The 25,276-nt window shown below is 41.0% G+C and overlaps 2 protein-coding genes across 7 annotated transcripts in view; one reads left to right on the top strand and one right to left on the bottom strand.

Moving 5' to 3' along the window:
• The window catches only part of marchf5 (membrane-associated ring finger (C3HC4) 5), a 92,890-nt gene extending 71,991 nt beyond the window's left edge, over positions 1-20,899 (bottom strand). The window contains exon 1 of the mRNA XM_028795354.2: positions 20,600-20,899. Coding sequence (XP_028651187.1) covers positions 20,600-20,640 — 41 coding nt within the window. The 5' untranslated portion in view covers positions 20,641-20,899. The remainder of the gene's footprint in view (positions 1-20,599) is intronic.
• A 683-nt stretch (positions 20,900-21,582) lies between these two features.
• The window catches only part of cpeb3 (cytoplasmic polyadenylation element binding protein 3), a 194,212-nt gene continuing 190,518 nt past the window's right edge, over positions 21,583-25,276 (top strand). The window contains exons 1-2 of one of the 6 annotated variants that reach the window (XM_028795348.2): positions 21,583-21,720; positions 23,785-24,611. In XM_028795348.2, coding sequence (XP_028651181.1) covers positions 23,796-24,611 — 816 coding nt within the window. In that variant the 5' untranslated portion in view covers positions 21,583-21,720; positions 23,785-23,795. Of the gene's footprint in view, positions 21,721-23,335; positions 23,525-23,784; positions 24,612-25,276 lie in introns of those variants that run through there. The other 5 variants (XM_028795349.2, XM_028795351.2, XM_028795347.2 and 2 more) reach the window with 5 other exon arrangements.

Genomic DNA, 25,276 nt, shown 5'->3' with positions numbered 1-25,276 from the left:
CCAACAGCAGCAGCAAGACACCAGCTGAACCGATCGCATCTCTTTAGCGTGCGTTCAGACCCCCCTTCACAACGCGAGCAGCATTATAAGTGCCGCAAGAAAGAGATTTAGCCACGCCTGGGGCAGGAAATAAAAGACATATTGTTTTTACAAAAGTTTTAAATTAAAAATGAAAAAATTGCATATGTAACAATTCCCATGAAAATAACAATCTCTTTAAATTGTTTATCCGATAAATCAAACCCGGGGGTGTGCGAGCGAAGTGAGCAGGGTGCAGAGCCCCATAGTAATAATAATAATAATAAATCCACAATGTAGCGGGGCGCAATAGCTGAACCGCGATATAGTGGGGAATTACTGTATTTGTTTTCAAGAACATGAGACGGTGTGGGTCCACTCCAGGGTCCCTCTTCACATTTGTGAGCCTCTCAAACCCAACACCGTCGATAGTTATGATCGAATGAGCTGGTTGATGGGGACAAATAAAAAATGGAGCAAGGGGATGGTGTAAAAAGTGTTCAGTGCTTTTGTTAAATAAAAAAAAATCAAAACAAAACCAAAACAGTGTCCGCAGTGCAGTGCTTCAGAAACTTCCATAAATAAATAATCCATAAAACAAGTGAATAGTGAGGGATAAAAACACAATAAATAAATCCATTACAAGCAGAGGTTAAAAATGCAGCCACTGGCTCCTTCAGATCCCAGCCCACCTCCTTCTTTGTTTCCCCGGCTCACCCATAACTCGTGCAGCCAATGGACACTCAGCAGTCATGAATTTCTTCCCCAAACCCCGTCTCAGCTTCCTCCTCACAGCGTAGCCAGACCGTCCGAGGTCGATACTCCTCCCATCATCATTCACGCACCAGCAGTCATACCTCAGATTCCTGGGGAGGTCATCCACCATGCTCGCCCCACTCCATACCACTGTTCAGTGAGGCGAACCTGCTCTTACATCACCACAACCTACGCTCCTTCACAGGTCCCATGTTCGTGCTGCCTTTCCCCTCCAGGTGGCTGGATCATCCTCACAGAGACTGCTCTTCAGCCGCCTTTTAACCTCTGAACCTTTTCATTCCATTTTTTCCTCCCCCCTCACACTTGCGAATTTCACTTTATACATGGTGATGTGGCACAGATGTGGTGATTAGCAGCTTCCTATATCAATTACAGACAAGGACGATTCCTCACCTGTGCACTTAAGTGAGGAAACGGACGTGCCACACTGCACCTGGGAACCGCTACAGCCACACTACTACACCCCCTCCTAAAGTCGCGAGTGCAGCGATTATTTTAAAAGGCAATGAGTCGTAGACCTCAACATACCACAGAATGAAATGTATATTTTTTTGGCTGTATTTGTGGAGGTCCCCTGCATTAGGTCCCCTAATTATATGTGCTTGGGGCTGTGGAAATGTCAAACCCCATACCCCAACTACATTTCCTCAGTTAGATGTAAGTAAATTAATTAATTTTTTTGTAAACAAAGTGTAGTTGATTTTTTATAATTTTGTAATCATTTTAAATGTCTTATTTACGAATTGAAAAACACAGAATTTAGATTTATGGTTAATGTTTTAAAGGCTCTTAATTTACAGCCAAACTCTCTTATTTAAAAAAAGAGAAAAATCCTATACCATCACAGAGCAGAGAATAAGATACTCTAATGTAAAACAACTCTGCCCTAATTTCTATGGAAGAAAGTCATGCATTAACACAGATTGAGTCAAATTGTACAGAAAATGCATTTTCAATGCGTGCTACACTTTATTATGCACAGTTCCCAACATGATATAATTTTGTGTAAATGTTATTTGTGCCACCACAGCAAAATGAACCACGCTTTGAAGTTGAAGTCTCATTGAACAATGATGCTGCTTATAATATAGTGCCCTCTATAATTTTTGGGACAAAGACATATTTTCCTTCATTTATCTCTCTGCTCCACAGTTTAAAATTTCAAATCAAATAATTCAGACGTGATTAAGGTGCACATTGCTGACTTTCATTTAAAAGGTATTTGCATACATTAAAGTGTGACCGAATGATGTGACTGAAATAAATGCAAATACCCTTAAATGAAAATCTGTAAAGTCCAGACTCAGCAACTTAGAGAAGGCAAATGCAGTGGTAGTTGCGGCTGTCATCTTTCTTCAAGATTGGGACTATGATGGCTCGTTTCCAGGCAGCTGGAATTTACTCTGGGCTCCATATTAAGCTGCAGTTGGGAGTTCAGTCTTCGAACTATATCACTACCAGCTTTGATTGCTTTGGCTGGGATTCCATCCATGCCAGCTACTTTGTTATTATTCAGCAGCTTGTTCGACACTTTGACTTTGCCAATCATAGGTTTGGTTTCCAAGACCTGGTTCTAAGTAAGGTTTGCCAACTGGTGGTGTTCCCTGCGGTCCTTTGTGGCTGTAGAGGTTTGGGAAAAAAAAAAATTGTTACACCGCTACAGACACTCCACAAGCAACTGCACAAAGGGCTCATCTTCCTTGCCAATGCTTTAACTGGTTCTCTTGGCTTTTCCGCTAAATTGCCTGAGGATTGTAAAATGCGTATGGTATTTGTAATTCTGTGCAGGGTCTCCAAGGTCTATGGCCATGAAATCCCTGAGCGCTTCCCACTAAAACATGATACCTAATGTGGTCAGCCAATTTTGACTACTTCCGCTTACCGGTAAGTTCAAGGCTTTCGTCAGAGATGCAGACTTGTGCTTTCAGTCATATGGCTGGGAACACCTCTAATGCACAGACGCGAACTGTGCTGGCAATGTGGTAGATAGATAGATACTTTATTAATCCCAAGGGGAAATTCAGCACCTTACTGATACAAAAAACAATATTAAAGATTGATTATAATGCAGGTAAAAACAGACAATAACTTTGTATATTGTTAATGTTTACACTCCCCGGGTGGAATTGAAGAGTCGCATAGTTTGGGGGAAGAACGATCTTCTCAGTCTGTCAGTGGAGCAGGACAGTGACAGCAGTCTGTCGCTGAAGCTGCTCCTCTGTCTGGAGATGATACTGTTTAGTGGATGCAGTGGATTTTCCATAATTGATAGGAGCCTGCTGAGCGCCCGTCGTTCTGCCACAGATGTCAAACTGTCCAGCTCCATGCCAACAATAGAGCCTGCCTTCCTCACCAGTTTGTCCAGGTGTGAGGCATCTTTCTTCTTAATGCTGCCTCCCCAGCACACCACCATGTAGAAGAGGGCGCTCGCCACAACCGTCTGATAGAACATCTGCAGCATCTTATTGCAGATGTTGAAGGATGCCAGCCTTCTAAGGAAGTATAACCGGCTCTGTCCTTTCTTACACAGCGCATCAGTATTGGCAGTCCAGTCTAATTTATCATCAAGTTGCACTCCCAGGTATTTATAGGTCTGCACCATCTGCACACAGTCACCTCTGATGATCACAGGGTCCATGAGGGGTCTGGGCCTCCTAAACTCCACCACCGGCTCCTTGGTTTTGCTGGTGTTCAGGTGTAGGTGGTTTGAGTCGCACCATTTAACAAAGTCATTGATTAGGTCCCTATACTCCTCCTCCTGCCCACTCCTGATACAGCCCACGATAGCAGTGTCATCAGCGAACTTTTGCACTTGGCAGGACTCCGAGTTGTATTGGAAGTCCGATGTATATAGGCTGAACAGGACTGGAGAAAGTACAGTCCCTTGTGGCGCTCCTGTGTTGCTGACCACAATGTCAGACGTGCAGTTCCCAAGATGCACATACTGAGGTCTGTCTTTAAGATAGTCCATGATCCATGCCACCAGGTATGAATCTACTCCCATCTCTGTAAGCTTGTCCCTAAGAAGCAGAGGTTGGATTGTGTTGAAGGCACTAGAGAAGTCTAGAAACATAATTCTTACAGCACCACTGCCCCTGTCCACGTGGGAGAGGGATCGATGTAGCATATAGATGATGGCATCCTCTGCTCCCACCTTTTCCTGATATGCAAACTGCAGAGGGTCGAGGGCGTGTTGAACCTGTGGCCTCAGGTGGTGAAGCAGCAGCCTCTCCATGGTCTTCATCACATGTGATGTCAGAGCAACAGGCCGGAAGTCATTCAGCTCACTAGGACGTGATACCTTTGGGACTGGGGTGATGCAAGATGTTTTCCGAAGCCTCGGGACTCTCCCCTGTTCCAGGATCAGGTTGAAGATGTGCTGTAGAGGACCCCCCAGCTCCGATGCACAGACCTTCAGCAGTCGTGGCGATACTCCATCTGGACCCGCTGCTTTGCTGGCACGAAGTCTCCTCAGCTCTCTGCTCACTTGCGCTGTTGTAATTATGGGTGAGGATGTCTCTCCTATGCTGGTATCAGCAGAAGGATGTGTGGAGGGTGCAGTACTCCGAGGTGAGAGTGAGAGTGGGTTAGGGTGGTCAAACCTGTTAAAGAAGTTGTTCATCTGGTTTGCTCTCTTCACGTCTCTCTCGATGGTGGTACCTCGCTTCGAGCTACAGCCAGTGATGATCTTCATCCCATCCCACACTTCCTTCATGCTGTTATTCTGCAACTTCTGCTCCAGCTTTCTCCTGTACTGCTCCTTCGCCGCCCTGAGCTGGACTCGGAGTTCCTTCTGCACGCGCTTGAGCTCATGCTGATCACCACCTTTAAAAGCCCTTTTCTTCTGGTTCAAAAGGCCCTTGATGTCACTTGTAATACATGGTTTGTTCTTAGCATAGCAGCGTACAGTTCTTACTGGAACTACAATGTCCATACAGAAGTTGATATAGTCAGTAGTGCAGTCAACAACTTCCTCAATGTTCTCACTATGTGATCACTGCAGGATATCCCAGTCTGTAGTTCCAAAACATTCTCTCAGAGCCTTCTGTGCCTCCGGGGTCCACTTCCTGAATGATCGTGTGGTTGTAGGTAGGACCCTCACTTTTGGTTTGTAGTGAGGCTGAAGCAGAACCAGGTTATGATCTGCTTTCCCAAGCGCAGGCAGCGGGGTGGTGCTGTATGCGTCTTTAATGTTTGCATACAGTAAATCAATAGTCTTATTTCCCCGGGTGTTACAGTCCACATACTGGGAGAAGGCAGGTAATGTTTTGTCCAGCGTCACATGGTTAAAATCTCCAGGAATTAGCACAAGCGCCTCAGGGTGCTGCGTTTGTAACTTAGCAACAGCAGAATAGATGATGTCACTCGCTGTCTCCACGTCCGCCCGAGGAGGGATGTACACGATGAAAACAATGACGTGTCCAAACTCTCTGGGCAAGTACAGTAATCCCTCCTCCATCGCGGGGGTTGCGTTCCAGAGCCACCCGCGAAATAGGAAAATCCGCGAAGTAGAAACCATATGTTTATATGGTTATTTTTAGAATGTCATGCTTGGGTCACAGATTTGCGCAGAAACACAGGAGGTTGTAGAGAGGCAGGAACGTTATTCAAACACTGCAAACAAACATTTGTCTCTTTTTCAAAAGTTTAAACTGTGCTCCATGACAAGACAGAGATGACAGTTCTGTCTCACAATTAAAAGAATGCAAACATATCTTCCTTTTCAAAGGAGTGCAAAGCAAGCAGTCAAAAAAAAAATCAATAGGGCTTTTTGGCTTTTAAGTATGCGAAGCACCGCCGGTACAAAGCTGTTGAAGGCGGCAGCTCACACCCCCTCTGTCAGGAGCAGGAAGAGATAGAGAGAGAAATAGAGAGAGATAGAGAGAGACAGATAAAAAAAATCAATACGTGCCCTTTGAGCTTTTAAGTATGCGAAGCTCCGTGCAGCATGTCCTTCAGGAAGCAGCTGCACACAGCCCCCCTGCTCACACCCCCCTACGTGAGAGAGAGAGAGAGAGAGAGAGAGAGGGAGAGAGAGAGAGAGAAAGTAAACTGGATAGCTTCTCAGCCATCTGCCAATAGCGTCTCTTGTATGAAATCAACTGGGCAAACCAACTGAGGAAGCATGTACCAGAAATTAAAAGACCCATTGTCCGCAGAAACCCGCGAAGCAGCGAAAAATCCGCGATATATATTTAAATATGCTTACATATAAAATCCGCGATGGAGTGAAGCCGCGAAAGGCGAAGCGCGATATAGCGAGGGATCACTGTAATAGGGACGCAAAATTACGGCGAACAGTTAGATGTCCCTGCAGCAAGTGGAGACTTTGACGTTAACATGTCCAGAGTTACACCACCGTATATGAACATAGAGAGCGAGTCCTCCTCCTTTGTGCTCCTTTGGTACTTGTATCTCTGTCCACTCTAACTGTGCTAAACAAAGGTAGCTCAACATTAGCATCTGGGATGGTGGTAGTTAGCCATGTTTCGCAAAAGCATAATAAACTGCATTCTCTGTAGGTTCTGACATTTTTCACCAGCGCAGCCAGTTCGTCGATCTTATTTGAGATTGAGTTCACATTTCCCAGAATCACAGAAGGCACCGAAGGCTTAAAACGCCACTTTCTCACAAGCCGCTTCATTTTTAGCTTAGTGCCGGCTCTGCTGCCATGATACCGCCTTCTTACCTCGTCGGGTAAATAGGGAACCACACCGGCACTGGCATTTGTTCTCAGCGCTCGAAGTTGAGTACTTGAATAGACGAGTCTCGGCGTGTAAAAATCCATGCCCACGTTGTAAAAGTAAGTGTGTCCAGGGAACGAATCCACATAAAATAAAGTGATAGGAGTGATCAATAAAAAAAGAGAAAAATAAAAGTAGAAAAGTAGAAAAAATAAAGTCATACACATACAGTCATACACGGAGCTGCTGAAAAGGCTGCCACTCTCAGCGGCGCCGGAACTACAGACTACAGAACTACAACTACAACTACTGGTTGTATTGTGTCTAGATCTTCTGTTTTCTCCAGGACAGCGAAACTGTTTGACAGAATTACTTGGAATTGCTGTTTGCAGGCTGCTTGTGTCAGCTTTGACCAATCTCATTTTGCGCATTGGGTGATTTCTTGTTCAGCACATTTGAGTTGAAGATAAAACCATTTGCAGACTAGGTAGTTGTCATAGTTATGCATTTAACATATTTGATAAACAAGTGAAAGCAGGTATTGATCAGTGTTCTGGATTGGAACATCTTCAATTTTGAACTGTGAACTGATTAATATTAAGTGTTAACTATTTTGCTCAAACACACATAGAATTAACTGAATTTACAGGACTTTAATTAAAGACATTGCAAACATCTTTTCTTGTATGTTCTTCCTATGTTGTACTAGTCTGTGTTAATTGGTTTGCAACTTAATGATGGAGAAAAAAAGAAGGCAAGTAAATGCCAGACAGCCTTTTTCAATTAAACTTATAATCTGGGAACAGATGGAAACTGTAATACTAGAAATTACAGAATTAGTTTACAGCTTGAGAAAGAAAGAAGTATGGAGGTACTAAAAACTACAAACACTTTGATCAGAGTCCTTCGTCACCAGGATAAGATAGCCAATCAAATGTGTATAACGTCACGTGCCTCAGAATCCTATGGGTGCATTTTAACATAAATATGGCTCGCCCAGGGGACCAAAGCAAAGACAACAGGAAAGCAATGACAGAAGAAGCAACGTCAGAAATTGAGACACATGTGACTATTTCATGTGGAAGTTGGAGAACATAACTTATGAATAGCACCAACTGCTTAATCAAACATCATGCAGAACAACATCCACTCCTTGACTTTTCTGATTTTCAGTAAGTTTTTCCAAGACTGTTGTCACACATGCGCATCAGTGGGTTTTTCCCGGGGGATCTTTTCAGGTATGTAATAACGCCTCAAGCCGGGAGGGGCAGCAGCCCCGCAGCACTGAGAAGCCACCCAAGGAGGGCAATATCAACCAGAGCGCTTGAGAGACAGAACATTCACAATAAAGAGAACAGATAGCATTAACCGTTGACAGCCAGGGTCAATTACAGCTGCCTCTTTTGTCTCCTATTTTGACGCCACTGTGCGGTATTTTTGTTCTGTTTTAAGAACTATACAGGGATGACCAGCTTTGCATCCCAAACTTTATTCACAGCTGGAGAACCTTACTCCCCCAGAGCATCACACTGTTTATATCCAGACATTGCTACCTGTTTTCTGTTATTTTTTCTTCTATTTGATATTGTTACACAGTAATATATATGACAATGCTGGTATATTTTCTATACTTTTGTCTTTTATCTAGAGCAGTGGTTCTTAACCTGGGTTCGATCGAACCTTAGGGGTTCGGTGAGTCAGTCTCAGGGGTTCGGCGCCGGGAGGTCAAGACATGCACCCGACTCATATGATTCGTATGACACGCCCCGCTTGGTCATAATTAGCTGTAGGTAATTACGCTACATTGTTCGGCCAATCGGTGCTGCAGGGAATTTGGTGCACTCAGTAGTCGATTTGTGACTGCCGTGATAGTATGTCGTGAGATTTCTTTCTTAATATTTTAATCCATACTAACTATGTCGAACAAAAAAAGAAAGTGGTTGGACGAATATGTACAACATGGATTCACATATATAACAGAACGTGATGGGAGTCAGCGTCCTATCTGCATGATTTGTAATGCCAAGTTAAGCAATTCTAGTCTAGTACCGGCAAAACTAAAAGAACACTTCCTTAACCTACATGGAGATGGGGAATACAAGAACACAACGCTTGCTGAATTCAAGATAAAGAGAGCCAGATTTGATGAAAAGGCCACTCTGCCTGCTCTCGGTTTTGTACCCATCAACAAACCGATCCTAACAGCATCGTACGAAGTTGCTTACCTGATCGCAAAGCAGGGCAAACCACACACCATTGGCGAAACACTCATAAAACCAGCTGTGTTGAAGATGGCAAATCTGATGCTGGGAAAAACAGCCAAAGTTAAATTATCACAAATTCCTCTTTCAAATGACACCATCAATGAAAGAATAGAGGATATGAGCAAAGACATCTTAGCTCAAGTAGTTGCAGATCTAATTTCAACCCCGACAAAATTCAGCCTCCAACTCGACGAGACCACAGACGTTTCTAATGTAAGTCAACTTGCTGTATTTGTGCGCTATGTGAAAGATGACATGATAAAGGAAGATTTTTTATTTTGTAAGCCTCTTACAACAACAACTAAGGCAGCCGATGTGAAGAAACTTGTGGATGACTTCTTCAGAGGCAACAATCTTTCGTGGGATATGGTTTCTGCAGTTTGTACGGACGGAGCTCCAGTCATGTTGGGAAGAAAGTCTGGTTTTGGTGCGCTAGTGAAAGCTGACACACCACACATCATTGTTACGCATTGTATTCTGCACAGGCATGTGCTGGCAAACAAAAACCTTGCCTCCAGAAATGGCGGAAGTATTAAAAATTGTAGTTGAATGTGTGAACTATGTGCGAAATTGTGCGATAAGGCACCGCATTTTCAGTGAGCTGTGTAAAGAAATGGGTTCTGAATTTGAGGTACTTCTGTACCATTCTAACGTTCGGTGGTTATCCAGGGGACGGGTGCTGAATCGTGTTTTTGCTATGCGTGTGGAATTAACTCAGTTTTTACGAGAACACCAACATCGTCATGCAGATTGTTTTAAAAATTCTAGGTTCATTCTCATTTTAGCGTACATGGCCGATATATTCGCAGCTCTTAATCATCTCAATCAGCAGATGCAGGGTGGGGGAGTCAACATCATCGAAGCGGAAGAAAACCTGAAGGCTTTTCAAAAAAAGCTGCCGCTATGGAAACGACGAACAAAGAATGATAACTTCGCAAACTTTCCCCTGCTGGACGACTGTGTAAGTAAGATCGAAGATGTGTCTGGAATCGGAGATATTTCTGTAACTAAGGAACTGAAGCAAGCAGTTGCCACGCACTTAGATGAGCTTGCAAAGTCTCTCGACGGATACTTCCCTACAAGAGAGTCATATCCAGCATGGGTGAGACAGCCGTTTACGTTTGACATTGAGACAGCAGATGTCAATGATGAATACCTCGACGAAATCATTGAAATTCAGCAGAGCCAGATTCAACAGCAACTCTTCAGAACAACAACACTCTCATCGTTTTGGTGTCGACAAATGGTAAGTTATCCTACTATTGCTAGGAAAGCCCTGGAAATTTTTATACCGTTTGTTACAACATATCTTTGCGAGCAATCTTTTTCGAGGATGCTGGACATAAAAACGAAGAAAAGGAACAGACTTTGTTGTGAAAATGACATGAGAGTGGCAATTGCCAAGGTGAAGCCACGCATTTCTGAACTGGTCTCTCAAAGGCAACAGCAGAAGTCACACTGATTTGCAGTAAATATTCATTATTATTGTAGCCTGGTGAAAATTAGGTGATTTAAATAGTATAATACAATAAGTTTATTATTGGAATACATAAGTTTAAAAATTAAAATCATTTCAGTGTGGTAGTATTAAAAAAGGTTATGTCCTTGTGAAAAGGTATGTAATTTGTTGTGAATTCATGCATTATATTGGTTTTGTTCTTTGAACTCAGTGATGTTAATACACGATTCATTTTGTAAACCAGTAAAACATATACCTATGTCTTGAATTTGAAAAAAATCATATTTTATTTTTCAATAAAGAAGGGTTCGGTGAATGTGCATATGAAACTGGTAGGGTTCAGTACCTCCAACAAGATTAAGAACCACTGATCTAGAGTGAACCCAGCCACAGGGGATGCACAAACCAATGTATTTCTTCGTGCCAGTCCCAAGCCCGGATAAATGGGGAGGGTTACGTCAGGAAGGGCAACCGGTGTAAAATTTTTCCAAATCAATATGCGGACAACAATACCAATTTCCATACTGGATCGGTCGAGCCCTGGGTTAACAACGACCGCCACCAGTACTGTTAGTCAACAGGATGCTGGTGGAAATTAGGCTACTGTTGGCTGAAGAAGAAGGAGAAGAGGAGGGGGGAGACATGTCCGGAGGCAGGAGGAGAGGTGGAAGGTAAAGAGAGTGGAACTGAGGGTAGGAACTTTGAATGTTGGCAGTATGACTGGTAAGGGGAGAGAGTTAGCAGATATGGATAGAAGGAAGGTTGATATATTGTGTGTGCAAGAGACTAAATAGAAGGGGAGTAAGGCCAGGTGGATTCAGATTGTTCTATCAAGGTATGGATAGGAGGGGAAATGAAGTAGGGGTTATTCTGAAGGAACAGTATGTCAAGAGTGTTTTGGAGGTGAAAAGTGTGTCAGAGTAATGATTATGAAGCTGGAAATTGGAGGTGTGATGATGAATGTTGTTAGTGCATATGCACCGCAAGTTGGGTGTGCAATGGATGAGAAAGAAGATTTTTGGAGTGAGTTGGATGAAGTGGTGAACAGTGTACCCAAGGGACAGAACGTGGTGATTGGAGTGGATTTCAATGGACATGTTGGTGAAGGGAACAGAGGAGACAAGGTGGTGATGGATAGGTATGGTGTCAAAGAGAGGAATGAAGAAAGCCAGAGGATAGTGGTTTTTGCCAAAAGGATGGACATGGCTGTGGTGAATACGTATTTTAAGAAGAGGGAGAGAACATAGGGTGGCGTACAAGAGTGGAGGAAGATGCACACAGGTAGATTACATCCTATGCAGAAGAATTGATCTGAAGGAGATTGAAGACTGCAAAGTGGTGGCAGGGGAAAGTGTAGTTAAGCAGCATAGGATGGAGATCAAGAAGAGGAAGAGAGTGAGGGCAGAGCCAAGGATCAAATGGTGGAATTTGAAAAAGGAAGACTGCAAGGTTGAGTTTAGGGAGAAGGTGAGACAGGCACTGGGTGGTAGTGAAGAATTACCAGACAGCTGGGAAACTACAGCAGATGTAGTAAGGTTGACAGCAAGATCTGGACAGAAGCAGGAGGAAAAGGAAACCTGGTGGTGGAATGGGGAAGTACAGGAGAGTATACAGAGGAAGAGGATGGCAAAGAAGATGAGGGATAGTCAGAGACATGCAGAAAGTAGACAAGAGTACAAGGAGATAAGGCACAAGGTAAAGTGAGGTAGCGAAGGCTAAAGAAAAGGCGTATGATGAGTTGTATGAGAGGGTGGACACTAAGGAGGGAGAAAAGGTCCTGTACCGATTGGCTAGACAGAGGGACTGAGCTGGGAAAGATGTGCAGCAGGTTAGGGTAATAAAGGATAAAGATGGAAATGTACTCACAAGCGAGGAGAGTGTGTTGAGCAGATGGAAAGAGTACTTTGAGAGGATGATCAATGAAGAGAACGAGAGAGAGAAGAGGTTAGATGATGTGGAGATAATGAATCAGGAAGTACAACGGATTAGCAAGGAGGAAATAAGGATAGCTATGAAGAGGATGAAGAATGGAAAAGCCGTTGGTCCAGATGACATACCTGTGGAAGCATGGAGGTGTTTAGGAGAAATGGCAGTGGAGTTTTTAACCAGATTGTTTAATGGAATCTGGGAAAGTGAGAGGTTGCCTGAGGAGTGGAGAATAAGTGTACTGGTGCTGATATTTAAGAATAAGGGGGATGTGCAGGACTGTAGTAACTACAGGGGAATAAAATTTATGATCCACAGCGTGAAGTTATGGGAAAGAGTAGTGGAAGCTAGGTTAAGAAGGGAGGTGATGATTAGTGAGCAGCAGTATGGTTTCATGCCAAGAAAGAGCACCACAGATGCGACATTTGCTCTGAGGGTGTTGATGGAGAAGTATAGAGAAGGCCAGGAGTTCAGTTGCGTTGCGTCTTTGTGGACCTGGAGAAAGCATATGACAGGGTGCATCAAGAGGAGTTGTGGTATTGTATGAGGAAGTCGGGAGTTGCAGAGAAGTATGTAAGAGTTGTACAGGATATGTACGAGGGAAGTGTGACTGTGGTGAGGTCTTCACTAGGAGTGATGGATGCATTCAAGGTGGAGGTGGGATCAACTCTGAGCCCTTATTTGCAATGGTGATGGACAGGTTGACAGACGAAATTAGACAGGAGTCCCTGAGGACTATGATGTTTGCTGATGACATTGTGATCTGTAGCGATAGTAGGGAGCAGGTTGAGGAGACCCTGGAGGGGTGGAGATATGCTCTAGAGAGGAGAGGAATGAAGGTCAGTAGGAACAAGACAGAATACATGTGTGTAAATGAGAGGGAAGTCAGTGGGATGGTGAGGATGCAAGGAGTAGAGTTGGCGAAGGTTGATGAGTTTAAATACTTGGGATCAACAGTACAAAGTAATGGGGATTGTGGAAGAGAGCTGAAAAAGAGTGCAGGCAGGGTGGAATGGGTGGAGAAGAGTGTCAGGAGTGATTTGTGACAGATGGATATCAGCAAGAGTGAAAGGGAAGGTCTACAGGACGGTAGTGAGACCAGCTCTGTTATATGGGTTGGAGACAGTGGCACTGACCAGAAAGCAGGAGACAGAGCTGGAGGTAGCAGAGTTAAAGATGCTAAGATTTGCAATGGGTGTGACAAGGATGGATAGGATTAGAAATGAGCACATTAGAGGGTCAGCTCAAGTTGGACGGTTGGGAGACAAAGTCAGAGAGGCGAGATTGCGTTGGTTTGGACATGTACAGAGGAAAGATGCTGAGTATATTGGGAGAAGGATAAGGATAGAGCTGCCAGGCAAGAGTAAAAGAGGAAGGCCTAAGAGAAGGTTTATGGATGTGGTGAGAAAGCACATGCAGGTGATGGATGTAACAGAACAAGATGCAGAGGACAGAAAGATATGGAAGAAGATGATCCGCTGTGGTGACCCCTAACGGGAGCAGCTGAAAGAAGAAGAAGTCTTTTATCTAGAGTGATTGAAATAATAAACAAGTACCAAGTGTAGGAAGGTTGCTGCTTTCTTATTCCAGAGTTTAATTAAGGCTATTGAGGCTAAGAAACTGTGCTCACATCAGGAAGGTTGCCGGTGCAAATCCTGTTACTGCCAGAAGGGATCCTTCCCTGTTGGGCCCTAGAGCAACACCCTTAACCTGAAAATTGCTCCAGGGGCGCTGTAAAGTGGCTGACCCCGCAATCTGACCCCCAAAGGTCATGCGAAAAGACAATTTGCCTTCTGTATTCATAAAATATATCAAAACTTAAAAAAAAAAAAAATTAAAAATAATTTGAATAATCGCGGTAAAACATTGTTTAGTTAGTGGTATTGGTTTAGTTAGTGATATTCACTGGTGATATTGAATCCGTATATTAAGAATCCTATGCAGAATAATGTGGAGTGACCGGCAATTGCTGCCACTCCAGACTTTGTCTAGCTAGTATCTCTAAATGCACATGTATGAAGAGAATTCCATCTCGTATACCAGGAAGTAACTGGCAATTGCCCCAATTGAGACTCTGTCTGGATAGAATCGATGTGTGTATCTGTGTGTGTTAATATTCAAGGGTGGGTGTAGATGAATCTGATAAACATACCTTGTAAGTCTCACAAACTTAAAGATAATACAATCAGCACACAATCAAGAATGAATGCATCTTTGCTGTTTGGAGCATGCCATGTTAGCTGGTGTTTCAGTGGGTGGCTAAAGTGACCATTTTTAACTTGTATTATATACTGCTGTGAATGGACTAACAGTCTCAAACCACTGGGCATTAAGATCACCAATGATTATGATCAGAGTCAAGCACGTCCTCAAGCCAAGTGTAGAACAGTTGTCTTTGACATTGATTGGACTTACTTTGGTAGGTATGTAGACTGAGCAGATGCGAATGTGGACTGTGCTGGCAAGCATTTCAGAATGGCGGAAAAGCCACCATGCTTGCAAGTATCAGTTGTTTGGCAGCAAAGCCAACACCCTCAACATGTTTACAACTGCCTAAATAAAATATCATCACAACCAAGGATGCTCCAAGGCGTTACCAATCACCAGTTTCATGTTAATTGATCATTTGATTTTGATAGTGATTTTTTTTTCCTCAATCCCTTTAAAAATCATTTTACACTAAACTCTGGCATAACCAGACACCGAGAAGCCTTATATTCTATACTAGCTGTCCCCCCCAGCTCCACCCACGTAGCAGTGAAACAGGACAAACTTTAAAAATCAAATAAACAGGTATTGCTAGCTAAGCAGAGGCAAGGTCCGCTCCAAAATGTGGCCAGGGGTAGGCAATTTGATCAGAGGCTGGCGTGTGAATGAGGTCATGCTTCCCCTTCCCCTTGGCCCGAGGGAACGATGAGAAAAGTCGTAAAATCAACCAGAATGTTCAAGCAAATCATAGAAAAAAACCCAATCTAAATCCGTTGGATTTTATATCTATACTAGGGGGCTCTGTCCACTGCTCACTTCGCTTGCCAACCCCCGGGTGGGCGCTATGCGCTAGCCACTTCGCGTATCTGCCGCTCGCTTATGAGGAAGCAGATATACAAATTTAAAACAGATTGTTATTTTCATGGGAATTGTTACATATGTATAATAGAACTAACTATTTTACATTACAGCAAGTAATTAACCATAGTAAAAAACAGTAAAACATAATAAATTGAAAGAAAACTGTTTCGTGTTGTGTTAGGGGTATTCGTTGCGTTATACGTTTTTGTTCTGTTTGGATTTAAAATTATCATAAATACTTTTTAAACTTACACTTTTACTGTAAAACTTAAGTAAAACAATTTTTTGAATTAACGTTTTGTCAATATCGCATTGAATTTTGATTCCTTGTTTGGACTTGCATCGTGACAACACAACTTATAACTGCCCGTGAGTGAATTTCGTTTCTTTCTCTCTAATAAATTAACCAACTTTTTCAAATGTTTGTCCCTGTGATTTGTTAATTGTCATAGCAAAAGCTATTCTCACGGGAAACTGTAAACGTTTTAATACAAATGGCATATCAAGATCTCCTTTGGTGTCTAATGTTATCCGCGGAAGATATACTACATTACCTTTCTTGTTGCATGTTAAAATTTTCCATGTCAGAATTGTTTGATGGCATAGTCTATTGATATGCATTTAACCAATTTGCTGTGTAACCGATTGACAATTTTCACATTAATTTTTTTGACTTCATTGTTTCTTGGTGCTAGGATTGCTTGTGTACACATTTCTTCTGTTCATCCCTTTGGGATAAAATTCTTCAATAAAATTTGGACATAATAAGTCTTCTTTTATTGGGAACTTAAAGTGAGGAAAACATAAAAATTTATAAGAGCTGGGAGCGCAAGAACTGTGTGACAAAAGCAGTCACACAAATGAGAAGCAAGAGGACCGTGGGCGTGGTTGAAAATGTTTGAGAGAAGGTAGGCTCGTCCAAAGATTTTCTTTTACAATAGAAAGATCTCTTTCTCTTTCATAGATAGATAGATATAGATAAGTGTTACCTTTGGTATTTTCATAATTAAACTACAGACGACAAGTGTTAGCTGTTTGTTTTTTATTAACAAAATGAAATTCTGTAGGCTTATTGTTCAGTGATCATAAAAAACACTAAAATCTCTTTAAAATACATACTTTAATAAAAAATGCAAAAAAATATCTATCCATTATACGTATATATGGCATAAAATAATTTTATATTTTTTTAAATTACAAGTAGTCATATTTTTTTCTGTAATGTACCTATCTAAAATAAGGCTTATATATATATTATATACACACATACATACATACATACACACACACATACATACATACAATTAGGTCCATAAATATTTGGACAGAGACAACTTTTTTCTAATTTTGGTTCTGTATATTACCACAATGAATTTTAAATGAAACAACTCAGATGCAGTTGAAGTGCAGACTTTCAGCTTTACTTCAGTGGGGTGAACAAAACGATTGCATGAAAATGTGAGGCAACTAAAGCATTTTTTTAACACAATCCCTTCATTTCAGGGGCTCAAAAGTAATTGGACAAATTAAATAACTGGAAATAAACTGTTCATTTCTAATACTTGGTTGAAAACCCTTTGCTGGCAATGACAGTCTGAAGTCCTGAACTCATGGACATCACCAGATGCTGGGTTTCCTCCTTTTTAATGCTCTGCCAGGCCTTTACTGCAGTGGCTTTCAGTTGCTGTTTGTTTGTGGGCCTCTCTGTCCAAAGTTTAGTCTTCAACAAGTGAAATGCATGCTCAATTGGGTTAAGATCAGGTGACTGACTTGGCCATTCAAGAATTTTCCACTTCTTTGCTTTAATAAACTCCTGGGTTGCTTTAGCTGTATGTTTTGGGTCATTGTCCATCTGTATCATGAAACACTGCCCAATCAATTTGACTGCATTTAGCTGGATTTGAGCAGACAGTATGTCTCTGAACACCTCAGAATTCATTCGGCTGCTTCTGTCCTGTGTCACGTCATCAATAAACACTAGTGTCCCAGTGCCACTGGCAGCCATGCACGCCTAAGCCATCACATTGCCTCCACCGTGTTTTACAGATGATGTGGTATGCTTTGGATAATGAGCTATTCCACGCCTTCTCCATACTATTTTCTTGCCATCATTCTGGTAGAGGCTGATCTTGGTTTCATCTGTCCAAAGAATGTTTTTCCAGAACTGTGCTGGCTTTTTTAGATGTTCTTTAGCAAGGTCCAATCTAGCCTTTCTATTCTTGAGGTTTATGTGTGGCTTGCACCTTGCAGTACACTCTCTGTATTTACTTTCATGCAGTCTTCTCTTTATGGTAGACTTGGATATCGATACGCCTACCCCCTGGAGAGTGTTGTTCACTTGGTTGGCTGTTGTGAAGGGGTTTCTCTTCATCATGGAAATGATTCTGCGATCATCCACCACTGTTGTCTTCCGTGGACGTCCAGGTCTTTTTGCGTTGCTTAGTTCACCAGTACTTGCTTTCTTTCTCAGGATGTACCAAACTGTAGATTTTGACACTTGTAATATTGTAGCAATTTCTCAGATGGGTTTTTTCTGTTTTCGCAGCTTAAAGATGGCTTCTTTCACTGCATGTTGTCACAGCAAAATCTTCCACATGCAAGCACCACACCTCAAATCAACTCCAGGCCTTTTATCTGCTTAATTGATAATGACATAACGACGGACTTGCCCACACCTGCCCATGAAATAGCCTTTGAGTCAATTGTTCAATTACTTTTGAGCCCCTGAAATGAAGGGATTGTGTTAAAAAAATGCTTTAGTTGCCTCACATGTTTATGCAATCGTTTTGTTCACCCCACTGAATTAAAGCTGAAAGTCTGCACTTCAACTGCATCTGAGTTGTTTCATTTAAAATTCATTGTGGTAATGTACAGAACCAAAATTAGAAAAAAGTTGTCTCTGTCCAAATATTTATGGACCTAACTGTACAGTGGATGAATGTATTTAAAGCAAACTTCCATTTGTGGCCCAAAGATCTAATTGAAACATTCCGATACCAAGGCAATCTTAGGCTTAGACTGCTACCTAAGAGATTCCAATTTACAAAGACTGCTGTAGTTTTGAAATACTTACTAAAGCTATATTGCAGTTAGAAAGTACAAGTTCCTTAGGGAAATTGGGGAAATATTAGGAAAGTCAGTCATGTTACTTTTTGTTAAATCTCTAACCTGCATATAACTGGAAAAAAATATTTATGGCAAAGTAGTTTATGGAATGAAAATGTATTATTAAATAGCTGATTTACCCAGTGCTGCCCAGGTGAGAAAGTGGAAATGTAAAATGTAACAACAAATTATAAATTAAGAAACTTTATTACCCTTAAACTTGGTGCATTTAGTTCACAACTATTGTTAGTACTGGAAAACTTCTTTGTATACAGTATTGTTGGTTTTATTATTCAGGGTCAAAAAACTAAAATTGCAATAAATAACATTGAAAACTCTAGCCATGAAAAAAAAAAAAACAGTAACGGAAATGTAATTGCTAAATGAATGGATGGTAATCGTACCCAGATTTCTTGGCTGAAAGGCAAGAGTGCTAACTATTACAACCTGTGCAGTGCAGTTTCTCTGTCAATAAATCACACAGTAGTATTTCTTGCCACTTACCAGTACTCCAAATCTGTGCCACAGTAGTGAGCGTGGGGTGGAATGTAAGGCTGAAAGTTACATCAAAAACTTTACTTACAGTAACAAGTACCTACTTGACAAATTTTAGGTCTGTGGATTGAAAAACAAAGTTTTACATAAAAAATAAACAGAGATTGTGCTTTAAATTTACTGATATACTGTAGAGATACGTGGATTGCTGAAGGTCTCAAACCTCAATGTGTTCCATGTATATTGCATATTTTAAGGAGGGTGGAAATATGATCATCACGTAAAGATGCAGCAGACATTAACTACTGAGCTTTCAAGTATCTTTCCTTGCTGCCTCTTTTTTAAATAAGCAAAAGTTACAATAACATCAAGCTAAGAAAATAGCTAGTATAATACTGGAATGCATAGAGAGATAAATTTAGGTAAAATAATGCTTGCCTTGAAATAAATATACTATTATCATTAAAAAGAATGTATCTGCAGGACAATTTTGTGTAACACTCAAATTGTATCAAAGACGGCAATGATGCAACACAGCAACTGTACAAAGCAAAATCAAAAACAGAAAGCAAGCAAATATAACAAATACCATACATAAATGATGCAATTTTGCAGTTTTAATCGTTTAACTTGATCCTTAAATTGTACATATTGCTGCACCTTACATTGCATACTCTAACCCAAATGTTTTTGTTATGATTAGAAATAAAATATATTAACTCTGTATATTAACTAATAAAAAGATAGCTTACAAGCCATACATGTTTCTTATATAAAAATTCTACACATCTAAAAAACATTAACAGTATAACAGGCTTTTTGTAATAATGAACAAATATCAAACAAGGCCTACTTTCATTTTTAAACAAATTAAATAAAAATAAAAAAAACGCTCCTAATTAAAAAAAACTAAACAATGGACAAAAGAATAAAGGTAAAACACATCCATTCAAATCCATCCTTAATATCTGTATAATCCAAAATTATAAAAACGGATGAGATGGCATGCACACAGCGTTTGCCAATTGTCACTGCAATTAATAATGATGTACGGGCATTTTCTTCATCCTCTTTACAGAGCTCCTTCTACTAGCATTCACAATGGAATAAATATCCGAACCAAATTAACAATTATATATTAGACGCTTTGCTTTTAACACATTAGAAACGTTTGCCAAGTACTCAAAATGCGTTACTCGCAGATCTGTACCCATATCTCTAGGACCTGCTCCCTAATGCTAATACATCTGTCTATCTACACGGACGACACATGTACATATACAAATACTGATTGGTAAAACAGCTCATCCATTCATTCATATCCGATCCTCTGACTTGAAAATATTCCCATTTTTTTTCTAATTGTACAAAAGAAAATTGATGAGCAAATGCCGACCACGGTGTTAAAGGGCGACTGTACTCCTGGGATTTACGGTTCCTAACACACAGTTTAAATGAATAACTCTAAAAACAAACTGTTATAGAGCCGCAAGTACTGCCCAAATGCGAAAATTGATACAAGTTACATTTCTTAGATCAATGACGAAAGATGGGGTTGCAATTCTGTCTGTACGGAGACACTTGACTCATAGTCCTCATTTTATATCTTGTACAAATTAAAAAGTAAGTTGAGCGCGTAGCCCACACAATATTAAATGTTGCGTTTTAGTTAAAAGGAAAAACTACAACAGTTAACTGTTTTAATTGCAAGAGTTCCCACAGTACCGTTATAAATTCGTTAAACATCTTGCCCTTATAAATATAATACATCAAAGCTAGCTAAATAAAAAAGGGTGACGTACCTGTCGATAAACTGCACTGCTACAGCCGTCTGCTCCGCCATTTTTTAACACAAAATCTATACAAAACATACACAAAGGTAGGCCTCGAGTCTCCGCTCAGTACCACAGAAAAGTAAAACAAGAAACGCAAAACAGGAACTTTTCGGAAAAATTATATATTCAGTACACCTTTAAATTCCAATCTCTGTGCTTCTGTAGCCAAATAATAAAAACATTCACTGTGTTATACACATAATCACAACTCGCCAACTGCGTCCCCTCCATTGACGACACGAATAGATGAGGTTAAAAAAAAAAAAAAAGACGGCGGACAACTGTGACAATGTCTGCGTCACCATGACAAGCACGAGAGGCCGATGAGTGACGGTGGCTCCTGGGATATGTAGTTTGTTTCAATCCAGATGAATGTGTCAGTACATCCACGCTTCTCCATACTATATGGAGCAAGAAATGATCCCCATAACAGCAGTAGTCCAGAATTTAATTCATTCCCTTATAATCATGAGTATTTATATTAATAGCTGCTAAATGACTGCTATATGCTAACTAGATACTTACAATCATAACGCACTATATAAGTAACTTAACTTAAAGCCGAACACATTCAATGCTAATTACATAAAGCTCTATGGCATAGTTAGTTACTGTTAAGTTAAAAAGGAGTAATTTTACCTTATCTTAAAATATTATATTTTATTCACCGTTACTACTTCCTAACAAAATGCAACTAATTAAAACGCCCACAATCGTCTAATGCTACTAATAGTAGTGATAAAACTAATAATAGACGGTGAAAAAAATAGAAAAAAAAAACAACTAGACGTTCTTTAAGAAAATGAACAAACATTTGAGCTTTGCTCTTTTCCATTCAAAATTAGGGCACGTCTTACTTATAACGTGGCAGATTTGGTTACCGAGCAGCGTGCATCTCAAATCACAGTATGCAGTGAGACTATAGTTCCCATCATGCCGCACTACAAGGTCCATGCGCATTCAGCAGTCAGCTGTTAAAGCCATCGACAGAGCCCTAGCAGAAGGGTAGTTCATTTGTCATATCCAAACCCAGCAGAGGCACAGAGAAATAGCCCTATTTACAGAAACCCCAAAGGTGAACGATAAAGGTAATATCGGTACATGTTTATTAGTATATATGTGTAAACATGAAGCATTTATTAGGATTCAAAGCTGTCTGTTGGAAAAGCAAACGTCAGGCAGGGCAAAAATAAGAAAATGTGATTTTAGTTTGTAATTTACACGCACACGAGTGTCGTTGATTTTAAGAAACTGTTCTCTACGGAAGAAATGGCATTTAATAAGTTCATAACGTCCCCTTCATGTGTTCCTCTATGCGTGACCTTCATCAGAGGCCAGTAGGCTGTGAGAATGCGAATTCTCTAACGTGGATTACTATTTTTTCTATTTGTACTATTAATTGGTTGTATCTTCTAACGAATTAAGGCTTGTTTTAACAGTTTTTCAATAACCCTGCCTCTCGTATTCCACTACAGTATGTGTATGTGTGTGTATATATATATATATATATATATATATATATATATAGGAATGTTTTTTATTGTGGGCGTATGATAAAGGGTAAATGGGATCAACATGCTGTATCTATAGTAGGACGATGTATGGCTTAATTATTTTGAATTTATATTATTTTGGGGTATTTCAACGTGCGCTGGTTAGAACATTGACTATGTTTTGCCTATAGTGGCTTGTATGCAGATTAGCTTTAAGCTCGTTTAAACTAATAGCTTAAAAAACATAGCGCTATTTGAATTGCTTAAAGTGTGCTATTTATTTTATAAGCTGTTTCTTTGATGCAATGGGAGGTGCGATTTAGTATTTTGTAGGTGCCATTATGTTGTGAAATATTGTTCCTAACAAGAAGAAATAAAGTATTGGCTAGGCCTAACAAAATCTGACCATTCGTTGTTTTGCATAACCCCCCGCATTTTTTATTTCCCACCCACAGTCAACTTTCTGTAAATTGTGATATATTCGGTTGCGTAAAGAATATCAACATTCCAGCTTGAAAGCGACGGGGACAGCTGACAAGACCTGTTCCTGGGTGTAGCCCTTTTTATATTTATGGTATCAAAACGCTGGCCTCACGAGCTTCTAAAATTGCATTTGCTTTTTTTCGAGAAATGTAAGCGATCAAAATACATAGTAAGCAGAGATCAAGTGGGAATGCTGAACATGAGTTGTCTTTAATGTAAACACAAAAAAACGATGTTGATGTTGAAACAATGTTACTGGAAAGTGACGCACTCTGATCGAATATTTTTCAAGGGTGGGGAAGGATGTTTTGTGAAAGGGCTAATGGTGTACATAAATAAGCTGCAGTTGTGTCGATGTTACCAGGCGTTCATGTATACGTCCCGGTTCGTAATCAGCCTTAAGGTATTGGTGTAAGACTTGTTATCGGTCTTTATGTGTTCCCCTTACTACCATTCTAATAGTCCGTGTCGCCTCATTAAACCCAATCAAGTCCATTTTGCCGTCGCATTAATTGTGAATCTGATTGCCCCTTACACGTTGAAACGAGAATCTTTTCGTTTACTTGGATCCAGCTTCCATGTGCCTAACAGGCGTGACAGCATTCGCATTTATTTGGCGCTGTTTAAAATAGGCACAACCTGTCCCTTTAAATGCCTTGATTGCAACATTGGGGGAGGTTTTTTCTCTTTAACCTTGTTGAAGGGCGCAGCTGTATTTATTGACGTATGCAAATCAATTTTAGGGGTGGTCCCAGAAAAAAAAAAAACAGGAACCAGAATCAGGTTCACATTACAGGGTGAGAGTCTGGAGTTCCGGTGAAAAGGAAAAAAGATACGTGGCGAAATTGGTGAATATCTCTGTCCTCCAAAGCACATCTCCTGTTCACAACCGAGGGGAACTAAGGCATCAGAAAGGGTGAAGCCGCTATATATTTCTTAAGAAGAGAAACTGTTAGCGCGATCCTGCCGATACTATAGCTTTTAGTTAGCGCTAAATGGGAGATTACGAGTATGCCTTGCAGTCGAATAGTTCTAGCAGCAGCAGTAGAGGTGGTATTAATGATAGTACTATCCATCACCTTTCCGGATTCTCGCTGCCCAAATACTACAGAAACCAGCCTCGTGTCGCACTTGAAAAGCTCAGTAATAACTCATTCTTGTTTCTCCCCGTTACAGCTCAACAAACCATGCAGGATGATTTACTGATGGACAAAAGCAAAGCCCAGCCGCAGCAGCAAGAGCCAGCAAATTTAGAGTCCCCTTCCACTCCGACCTCCTCTTCAGAGCCCCCCAAATCAGAGGACATCCCCTCAAGCATCGTTAACCAACCGGCTACAGCACAAAACAACAAAGAGAAAGCGCATATGGAGTCGCCGATCTTGCCTGGCTTGACTTTCCACCAACCTCAGGAACCCGGTGGCACATCCTTATCCCCTTCATTTGGAAGCACTTGGTCAACAGGGACCACAAACACCGTGGACGATAGCTTTTTTCAAGGAATTCCCCCAGTTAATGGGACAATGCTTTTTCAGAACTTTCCTCACCATGTTAACCCCGTTTTTTCGGGCACTTTTTCACCCCAGATCGGCTTGGCTCAGCAACAAGCTCAGCAGCAGCAACAACGGAGGTCGCCTGTGAGCCCCAGTCAGGCCCCCTTCCCCCAGAGAAACGCATATAACCATCCGACCCTAATGAACACTAAAGTCCCTTCTTCTTCCACTTCATCATCCGCTTGGAATAATCACCAGAATGCCGCCTGGAATTCCACTTCCAATTCTTGGAGTGGACTGCAGGCCAATAGGGACCCCAGGAGGGCAGTTGGAGTTGGCGTGGGGGTTGGTGTACCCTCTCCGCTGAATCCCATCTCCCCTTTGAAAAAACCCTATTCGAGCAACGTTATCGCTCCTCCTAAATTTCCCCGAGTTGGTCCCCTCGCCCCCAAATCCTGGATGGAGGACACAGCATTCAGGACAGACAACAGTAATAATATGCTGCCTTTTCAGGTAAAGCTTTGCCTTTTTTAATGTCTTTGATCGAAAAGGTAGAATTGAATGCATGAGAGATAATGTATCTATGTAATTTAATACAATAAGCAATTGACAATGCAGTAATTAAGAATTCAGGTGAGCCGTACACAGGTGCTGAGTAGGAGAGTTAAAGCCACTTTCTGAATATTATTGGCTGAATATGTGGTGTTTTAAGAAGTATATATTTACTTCAAGATTGAGGTACTCGAGACTTTCAATTGGAAGATGTTTTTTTTTTTTTTCCTAGTGAAACCGATATTTGCATCAATATTAATTCTGATGAATTATACATTCTGCAGGTGGTAAAGAGAGACCATGACAGGGCATGACTTTCAAAATCGTGCAGCTGCTTAACCTATATGTACTGTTATTATTCTGTTGTGTTTGGAGGATTAACAGATTATTTTATTTTATATTAAATCCAGTCTCATTAAAAGTCAATATAAAAAATATTATACAGGATGCGCACTGTGGCAACCTTTCTAACTGCATCGCACGCTTCTGCCGTCACCATTGACAGTGAATCTTAGTGTATCTAATAATTATTGTTTTGGCCACGTTTTTGTTTTGGATGAATACCAAGTTGCTTAGCAAACGTGGTACTCATCACAAATTTGAACAACGCTACCAGATCCAGTTGA

The sequence above is a fragment of the Erpetoichthys calabaricus genome, chromosome 2 (genome assembly GCF_900747795.2).
Source record: "Erpetoichthys calabaricus chromosome 2, fErpCal1.3, whole genome shotgun sequence".
Lineage (NCBI taxonomy): Eukaryota > Metazoa > Chordata > Cladistia > Polypteriformes > Polypteridae > Erpetoichthys > Erpetoichthys calabaricus.
The sequence above is the reverse complement of the archived record's forward strand: the minus strand, read 5'-3'. Positions and strand labels throughout refer to the sequence as shown.